The 9,916-nt window shown below is 41.0% G+C and overlaps 1 protein-coding gene across 1 annotated transcript; it reads left to right on the top strand.

Annotated features, from left to right (window-relative positions):
• The first annotated feature begins 253 nt into the window (after window positions 1-253).
• csgalnact1b (chondroitin sulfate N-acetylgalactosaminyltransferase 1b) lies at window positions 254-9,418 on the top strand. The gene is made up of 10 exons (XM_086312939.1): window positions 254-713; window positions 2,746-3,334; window positions 3,408-3,508; window positions 3,612-3,790; window positions 3,938-4,154; window positions 4,625-4,726; window positions 5,192-5,373; window positions 8,226-8,320; window positions 8,402-8,483; window positions 9,080-9,418. The coding sequence occupies exons 2-10, from the start codon at window positions 2,972-2,974 to the stop codon at window positions 9,346-9,348; spliced, it is 1,590 nt and encodes a 529-aa protein (XP_086169065.1). The 5' UTR covers window positions 254-713; window positions 2,746-2,971; the 3' UTR covers window positions 9,349-9,418.
• Window positions 9,419-9,916: the final 498 nt, after the last annotated feature.

Genomic DNA, 9,916 nt, shown 5'->3' with positions numbered 1-9,916 from the left:
AAAAGCAGTGAATCAGACAATGTAACAAGACTAACTAAATCCCATCTATTCTGTGCCTGAGTTTAATTTTACTTACATTACAATAATGGAAATTTCAGAAACACTATTTAAAATATTGATGAAAAAAGAGAATACTTAAATATCAAATTGAAGTAACTGCACTTAGAAAGAAAATCTATGAGCAGTAAGGAGTCTGACCTCAGGAGTTGACGGCTGAATGAAAACAAGGACCATCTGTACAGTGTCTCATTAAATGTGCAAGACCCCATCCTAATGGTGGGACCGGATGGGTACCTAGCTGCTTCCCTCACAGCAGCTTGCAGGTGGCAGAGCATCGAAGTCTGAATGGCATTCTTTACTCTGTTTGCCTTCTAAGTAGTCTTAAGGGTGGAGCGGAGCCTGGGAAGAACTGAAAGGGAATTAAGGATGAAGGCAGATGGTGTGAGATCTTGTAGGGCAAGTAGAAGTATGAAAGGTAATAAAAGGGAAAAGGCAGGAAGAGAAAAAGAGAGAAGGAGGTGCTGAAAAAAGGTGGAGACTACGAGGAAAGAGGAACGGAGAGAGGACGTCCTCAGTTCAGTTGTGAAGGCACTTCAGTCCTCTTTTTTTGATAGGGCAGGGAGATGTTTTAATGTCTCCACACATTTTTAAAGTAAAGGAGACAAGCTGTTTAGGACAATGGATGCCCTATCATAACTTCCCTTCAGCAGAAGGTGAGTGCATTTCTTTCATCTTTTTCTTTGTCTTTAATTGCAGATTTATAGTGAAAACTTTGCTTTGAGGTCACATTTCAATGTTTTAGTTATAAATGTGATGATTTATTTACTGCCGGAAAGTGGATGAAAGCTTTATGTGAAACAGATGAAAGACTTTAATAGGAGCATTAAGAGAGAGAGATTAAAGGCATGACTGTAATACTGATTTTAAATGGAAGTGAGATAGTAAACTTTTTAACTTGCAATCACTTATATTAATTATACACAGTTTCTAAAGGTCAACATATTATGATCTCATACCTACATGTATGTTAACACATAGCGCCTGGATGGACGTGCAAACATAAGTGTCTTTCATAAAACCAGCTTCTACCTGAGTTATAAAGAGCCGACTGTGCTGTGAATAAACTGATTATGGCAGCGCGCGCGCACACACACACACACACACACACACACACACACACACACACACACACACACACACACACACACACAGGGTGGAGAGAAACACAGAGAAATGCTTGTTTCTGTCACTTCCCACTTTCGGGGGTTGTGGCAGTCAGGTCAGAGTATTTCTCTTTCTGTGCGTTTTACAGCAACCAAACTAAATCTAACCAGCAGTCCAACAGCAATGAAACGAGGCCACGTGCTGTGGACTAGTAACAAAAACTCGCACTGAAGATAAAAGCATCAAGGTTTTCCTTCATGATTTGGTGCTTTTTCTTTTTTTTTAATTTTTTTTTTTTATCTATCGACTTGTTTTTTGTCTACTTTATCTGCTGCTGGCACAGGTTTGTCCAGAGGTACACAATCTGCGTCCTTAGATCTGTGTTTGCTTTGATGTTTTACACGTACAGATTTTCTTTATACCTCTAACCAACTCTAGGCTAGGGGTATAAAATACATCACATTTACATAAAATACATCTTATTTTATAAGACACTTCAACCTTCAACAATCCCCTTAGACGTCAAAGGTCATTAGGAGGATTGTTTTTTCCAGCATTTTCTGATGGCAACTTTGTTTGAGGATTTGTTACTGCATGTTTCAGGCTGCCGTTGGCCTTCGTATCCAGCTGCATTAACTTTGGTGAACTTCAGCTTATCTTAAAACTAGTATTTTCCCCTTCCCTAGCATTAGTTGTACTTTATATGGTGTTACACGTCAGTCAGCATGTTGGCCTTTGAATGTTAGTTAACTCCTAGCACTGCTTCACAGAACTGTGATTGCAGCTGTAGATGAAACTTGTACATGGCCATGTTACAGTGTTGTTTGGCCTTTTTGTGGTGCTGGCCATTAAATTAAGATGATAAGATGTTTTCATGAGTTGTAGGTGCATAAAGGTAAAAGACAGGTAATTTTATCCCATGGCTAGGTGGTTGCAAGGTAATATGATGGCATCATAACATTTCATATCGTTAAGGGCCGTCAGAGGGTTAAGATGTACTTGTGTGCCAACTTTAGCTGTTCAAGTTCTGATCAAGTAGATGGGACTAGATGAGTTAATGGCCAAAGAAGCAAACACACAGACAGATTTCTGTAGGAAGATACTGGAACCTTTGTACAACCACTAATGAAGGTTCATGTACCTCTTCTTCTTTTGACTGGCCCAATCAGAGGTCATCACAGCAGGTCATCTGCCTGTATCTAACCCCGTCTATAGCATCTTCCTCTGTCACACCAGCCATCTGCACATCCTATTTCACTACATCTATGAAACTTTTCTGTGATCTTCCTTTTTTCCTCCGACCTGGCAGCTCCGTCTTCAACATCCTTTATCCAACATATCCCCTTTTCCTCCTCTGTAAATATCCAGTCCATCTCAGCTTTGCTTCTCTAACTTCGCCTCCAAAACGCTCAACCTGAGCTGATCCTCTGATATGCTCATTTGTAATCCTGTCGATTCTGATCACTCCCAGTAAAAATCCTATCATTTTCAACTTTGCCATCTCTAGGTCTACCTCCTGTTACTCTAAATAGCCTAAGTGATTGAGAACAACAACTTAAAGTGGTATATTTTTCATTGTAGTGATTTTCAGCACTTCAAGACAAACAGATTTGTTGAAAACAAATGACCATCCAAACCACATGCCAAGATGCTATCTGAGGATATGAAAGAAGGGGACATCACAAGAAAAGCGGAGGACTAAAAGCCACATGTTTTAATTTATCTTTAGGAACAATGGGTCACTTGTCTTTTCCTAGATGCATCTTTAGCCTTAAGTGTTTAGGATTTCCTTAAAAGACAATCCACCATGTTCAAACGGTGGCTGATGGCCCTGGTGGCCCGTGTTGGCCTCATTGTGCTGACCCTCTGCTGTTGCGTGCTGCTGCTGTATCTCCTGGCCTGCAAACCTGTATCTCACGGCAGCCAGCAGTCTTTGCCATGGGCTGGAAGTGCCACCAGTAAGGAGAGGTACATGGCTTTACTGCAGGAGAGGGAAGACTCTCACAGACATTATATCAACAGCCTGACAAAGCAAATAGCCCAGCTGAAGGAAGCTCTGCAGGAGAGGACGCAGCAGCTTCAGGAGTCCCTGGATAAAGCTAAAATCAAAGGGATCCTACCTCAGGGTTTGGAGAGCCTGCACAAAACCCCAACGCAGTCTGATCTGAAGGTAGGACAAGAAAATAAATACATTTTGTGTGACATTATAGCTGTAGTAGTAAATGCTACATGATGTCCTCCAGGAGTTCTTCCGCTCCCAACTGAACCAGGCAGAGGTGAACTCAGGTGTGAAGCTGCCCAGCGAATATGCACTAATTCCTTTTGACACTTTCACCCTGCAGAGGTAAGTGGGACAGCGGCGCAGTAGGAGCCCCCCAGGAGCGCTGTGTAGCACTTAAATTTTACCTTATGTTGGCTGTTAAGTGGGGTTTTGTTTTTTCATCCAGCGTGTACCAGCTGGAAACAGGGCTGACCAGGCATCCAGCGGAGAGGCCTGTGAGAAAAGACCGCAGAGATGAGCTGATAGGGACTGTGGAAACAGCTCTGCATGTCCTGAATGGACCCAAGCATCACACTGACAACATCAGGAGAAAACACACATTCTCCCCTTCAGACTTTATCCAAGGTGAAAAAGACCTCAGGTTATTCATTCATGTTGTACACACAGATTCATACACTGCATTAATTTGTTTGCAGAGAGCTAAGAAATTGTAGGAAACTAGTGGCCCAATAAAACAGAATGCATATCATGATGCTTTCTTCTCCATCGCAGGGCTGACTCGCACAGAGCGGGACAGAGGAAGCATTTACGAGCTGACGTTTAAAGGTGACAGTCCACAGGACTTCACGCAGCTTGTACTCTTCAGGCCTTTTGGCCCCGTGATGAAAGTGAAGAGCGAAATTGTGAACACGCAAAACATCATCATCAACATCATCGTACCTCTGTCCAAGAGGGTGGACACATTCAAACAATTCATCAAAAACTTCAGGTAACATTTAGAAGTAAATTAACAAACAGGCACCCAGTAAACATACTCCACATGGGGCCACAGTGGAAAGACCCCAGTACTGCTCGGAAATGTGGTGAGGAGTTGCTCCACATTTCATGCTGGCTCCAGGGCCACAGTGGGCTTGGCCATAGAAAACCTATATAAGGGCCCCAAAGGGCAAAACTGCTGTGGGGCTTGTGTTTAGACACCAACTTGGGGTCCACGTGGAATAAGTGTGGGTTTGCCCTGGCCTCACAGCCCCACAGCTACCCACAGTGGGGAGATTTTTGCTGTACATCTGATCCCAGCACAGACATCTGGAGATACATCTGGAAACCAATAAAACTCATTGCCTCTTAGTAAGGAGACAATGCACAGATTTAAAGACGGCCCTAATTTTAAAAAAGGTCATTTTCAGCTCAGTTTCATTGAAATTTTCCCACATTTGTTCATATGTCTGTTTCATTTAGAGAGGTATGCATCCAGCAGGACGGCAGGGTTCATCTCACCGTGGTCTACTTTGGTCGAGATCAGATAGACGAGGTAAAAGCTGTGCTGGACCAGACCACTAGGTATGTACAAACCATTTCATAGTTCACTCATCATCTAATTTCTAATATCTCATCTCTAATACTGATCGCTTGCAGATTAGTCCAGAGTTGTCTATAACACTTAAATTTGCAGGAGTTGGAGATTTTTGCATCAATCAGTTATAGTGAAATTGTGACGAGACTCTACAGATCTATGACTCTCATGATAATGTGCACTTGCAAGAAAAATATTAAACTCCCGTTGTCTCTTCAGTCTTAAGAAATGTGTCTGTGCTCGGGCACGAGTGTTTAACGGCTGCAGGCAAACAAAAATAAGTCCTGTGAGGCTTCTGCACCTCCAGGGATACACACATGCTGTGGCTGTGCAGGCTATTGTGGTGTTATCATCACAGCTTGTACATATATATCCGCAGGCTGCAGAAATATTAAGACTAATCAAACATCCACGAAAGTCTTCCTGTTTTCTTTTTCCGTCTTTCCCCTCAGAGAGACTCGGTTCAGGAGCTTCACGTTGATCCAGCTGAATGAGGAGTTTTCTCGCGGCCGGGGCTTAGACGTGGGTGCCAGGGCTTGGAGGCGCAGCCAGAACATTCTGCTCTTCTTCTGTGATGTTGACATTCACTTTACAGCTGATTTCTTAACTTCCTGTCGTCTCAATGCAGAACCTGGTGAGAGTCCCGACCCCCCAAGTGGTTCCTGCAATCATGAATAAAATAGCTTAATGAGAAACTACAGCTGATGGAGCAGATAAAATCAGTTCCGTGAGTGTTATTAAATATTGTGGTTGATTAGATCTCAGGCTGAAGGTGAGCGCTTTCCTTTGAGCTGGTCTGTAAAGTCATCAACATGCAATATAAACTGTTAAACATTTTCAAGGACAGAGTAGTAAGTTCTCATATAAGGTAAACCACAGGTTCTACTTACAATGGTTACACTGATTTTTATGCAAACGGGAAGACCTGTCACCCGACAGTCACCTTGAAATGCCTCGAGGCACTTATTTAGCTCCACTTAGAAAACTGCATGTATAGAATCACAAGTCAAATCTGGTAAAAGGTTTACTGACCCAATTAATATTTAAAAATGAATTTCCCCTTGAAACTTAACACTTCTTTGACTATCTTTGTGGTTTCAAAATTGCCCCACAGTTCAGTAAGGAGAGATCCCTTTGCAGAAGTGAACATGATTTACTAAGATAGAGAAATTAATTAAAGTATTTGGTGATTAGACTTAGATGACCCATCATCTAAGAATCAGGTCTCTCACATCATCTCACAGAATCCCAGCAGTGCTAGGATTTAGCACAGGTGGTGAAAATTAAGACTGAGGCTTGAATGGAGCTCTGACTGAGGTGTCTGTGAGGTGGAGATGGGGAGGAGGTGGGTTGCATGAGAGTCTGGCGGGGATGATAGCAGTGAGCAGAGATTTAAGCCACGGAGAGTAGAGGCTGATCGACTCAAAGAAGATGAACAAGAAGATGACTGGACTGGAGTAATGAGTAATGATGTCAGTATTGAGCCTGACAGTGTGGGAAAGTGGTAGTGATCTAAAGACACAGAGACACGGGGCCTAACGCCCAGGAAAGCCAGCAGATGAGTGATTACAGATCCTCCTTATTGAACTTATGCATGAGCTTCATTTTTAGTCTTACTGGGACACTTTTTGCCACTGTTAGCAAATTTCTGTTCAACTAGGTTTTTGGGTGGTCTCCAAAAAGCTTACCTGCGCCATGTGACACTTAAATAATTTGCTCTGTTGAGCAGGTAGAAAGAATATCTTGCATTTTTGGATAGAATATAGGTAGATTATTGTGGCTGAATGCAAAAAAATAAACTGCCACTGTACTGTGTCAGCCAACAACATTAAATTCTAATTTCTATCAGTATCTTTAACACCTCGTGGTGTGTGATTATTAGCTGATGGAGACTCAGTGTCACATCTGCTCTTGCTGCTATGCAACGAGCAGCACGGTCCTGGCCTCATAAATTATGGCCCAGCTCCACTGAACAGGCATCTGCCAGAGCTAGCATGCTACAGGTGTCTGCACTGTCTGTTCTGAAAAATCACATGGGCACAGCTATCAAACAAGAAGAGGCAATAAACAGGTTAAGGTAAATAGGTTTGAAATTTAAAAAAATGGTAAATGGCCTGTATTTGTATAGCGCTTTACTAGTCCCTAAGGACCCCAAAGAGCTTTACACATTCAGTCATCCACCCATTCACACACTGGTGATGGTAAGCTACAGTACATTGTAGCCACAGCCACCCTAGGGCGCACTGATAGAGGCGAGGCTACCGGACACTGGCGCCACCAGGCCCTCTGACCACCACCAGTAGGCAACGGGTGAAGTGTCTTGCCCAAGGACACAACGACCGAGAATGTCCAAGCCGGGGCTCGAACCGGCAACCTTCCGATTACAAGGCGAACTCCCAACTCTTGAGCCACGATCACCCCATATCTAAAGTTTTTTAGATAAAAAAATTTTTTGTTCATCGATTTGGCTAATAAGGACAAGATTTACAAACGCTGACCTTTGGAGATTCATAAGCTCTGCTGGCAAAATTTCATTTTTTTTATCCACCGTGTAAGTAACAGTCAGCTTATACGGGTGTTAACTTTTAGTAAATAAATGATTGATGAATAGTCATTACTGTCATTTTGGGGGGTAACAGAACTCGTGTCTGCTTTGAGAAATATGAAACTTTTTAGATTTTGTCTCAGTCTTTGTGGCATTTCTGATATTTCTGGAAGTTTGTTAGCAGTCTCTTATTATAGCACTGAAGTGTGATTCTCTGGAAATTGTGTTCTTTCATTTCTTTGTTCAGGCTTGCTGGTTATCGCTTCCCATACCAACCACACAGTTCTATTCTTTTCACTCCAATGAAACCCTCTGTTGCTGCCAGTAAAGAAAAATCCATCTCTCCCCTCACTGCCAAAGTTTTTTTTTTTACAGCAAAAAACCGAGAGTGAGAGAGACCCACCGGTCACCAAGTGTTAAAAATAGAAAATGTGCATGCTACAGCTTGAATCATTAGGTGAAATATTAAAATCATTGTTTTATTAGTGTTTTACACTTCCTGTTTTTTGTTTGTAGAAGTGTGACATGTTTGGTGATGGATGGTAAAAGGCTGCACAATCAGATTACTAAGAAATATTCTATTCTTTGTAATATTACTATTACTACTATATTACAATTATTAAAGCAGATCACATTTCGAAAAGATTGTTATATAATTAGGATTACTTAATTATCTCTTTACAGATGGTCAGTTTTAAGATTATGAGCTGCTTCAAGAAAAACCATCTTCTTGAACTTTGTTGTGGGGGTTTATTTATTTCCATACAGAGTGCAGGAAATTCATTGTTTGAGTTCAAAGTAATATTTATATGAGCTTATTTAAATTAGATTACATACTTTTGTTATACTCTATGCTATATAAAATGCACATTAAATGACTGTAAATGTTTTAAAGTAACCTGTCACAGGATTCAGTGTGTCTGTTTAAACTGTTCTTGTAGGTAAGAGAGTGTACTACCCAGTGCTCTTCAGCCAGTACAACCCATCTATCATCTACAGAAATCAGACGCTCTTGCCTTCACTTCAGCAGCAGCTGGTAGGTTAATACAACACACAAACAGCTCAGTTACAGCAAATGTCATCCAGAGGTGATTTCTGGCTGCTCCTCTTCCCTCAGGTGATAAGGAAGGAGAGTGGATTCTGGCGTGACTTTGGGTTCGGCATGACATGCCAGTACAGGTCTGATTTCATCAACATAGGTAAAGACAGATATATTAATTTCATGTGAAGGAACACAATAAAGTTAAATGTTACTGCTCAACTAAACATAAGCCTTTAAAAAAAACCTAAAGTTCAGGGTTAACAAAACCCCTCGAATTTATTCACAAGAAACCCCTGCAAAATGTTTTTCTTTTAAATATGTTAATTGTTAATTTTTATCTTTTAGTTATTTATTTAAAAGTTAGAATTGTTTCCTTTTTACTGCCAAATGACTTTGATTTGGTAGCCTCAGGCAGTGGAGCATTACAAGATAGCAAACCAGAGATTTTTACATAGTAATATAGTAAAAATGTCAAGTTCACTTTTATAGAATGTTAGAAAAACGGGTTCAATATTTTAGGTTAGATATTTCTTATACATATAATCTGCTGAGGAGCTTAACTGCTTTTCATTTATGTTAAAATAATCAAAACTGAACTTTACCTGATTAACCAGTTAATTGACCAGTCAGCTTCAGATCTGCTTTAAATTTTGGTTGATTGGGCTGTTAAAAAACGACAGTCATGGGCAGTAGAAGTCAAATTAATAGCAACTTCTTGATTTAATCCAGCCTTGGGATTTTATCTCCTGTCAGGTGGTTTTGATCGCAGCATCAAAGGTTGGGGCCTGGAGGACGTGCACCTGTACAGGAAGTACCTTCACAGTAAGCTGATGGTGATTCGCTTTCCAACTCGCAGCCTTTTCCATTTGTGGCACGAGAAGAGCTGTGCAGATGAGCTTCCTCCAGACAAGTACAAGATGTGTATGCAGACAAAAGCCATGAGCGAAGCTTCGCACAGCCAGCTGGGGGAGCTCTTCTCCAAACAAGAGATTCAGGTTCACGCTCAGAAACAGATGAAATGAGGAACTTCATGAGAGAAGTTAGTTTATATAATAAAAACATTATAATTCACTGATAAAGAGGATGTTTTGTGATGAGATTCATGTTATGTTTTGTGTTGATAAAACTGAGACATCTTATCTGCTTGTCTCCTGTGTGTTTTTTCCTTATCTAATAAGTTTCTTTCGGCGTGGTTACTGTAAGTTTCTTCAGCAAAAGACGCGATGACAAAAAGCATCTGTTTGTTGAAAGGACATAAAGAACCTGAATCACATGTTTCATTTGAGTTTTTTAAAGCAAATATATATATATTTTTAAATTATTATTATTACCAATAAAACACTTCTATAGACTCTCTCTTAAGATTTATTTTTGGGCTTTTCAGAATTATTTGACAGTTCAGCAGTGAAGCGTAGACAGGAGAGCGATGGGGAAGACACACAGGATATGGGTGCTGGTCAGACCCAGCCCACTCTATGGCATACAGGCACCTGCTCAACCAGTGACCTAAACTGCTGCCTAGCACAAGCTGAACTGCCAGCATTAACTGTGTCTTTGTTTGAAATATTTCATTTTTCTCCTCATCTTTTT

Source organism: Aulonocara sp. 'chitande type north' Nkhata Bay, linkage group LG12 (assembly GCF_057382095.1).
Source record: "Aulonocara sp. 'chitande type north' Nkhata Bay isolate Kocher_YH1m ecotype deep benthic linkage group LG12, A_spYH_male_GT1.1, whole genome shotgun sequence".
Taxonomy (NCBI): domain Eukaryota; kingdom Metazoa; phylum Chordata; class Actinopteri; order Cichliformes; family Cichlidae; genus Aulonocara; species Aulonocara sp. 'chitande type north' Nkhata Bay.
The sequence above is the reverse complement of the archived record's forward strand: the minus strand, read 5'-3'. Positions and strand labels throughout refer to the sequence as shown.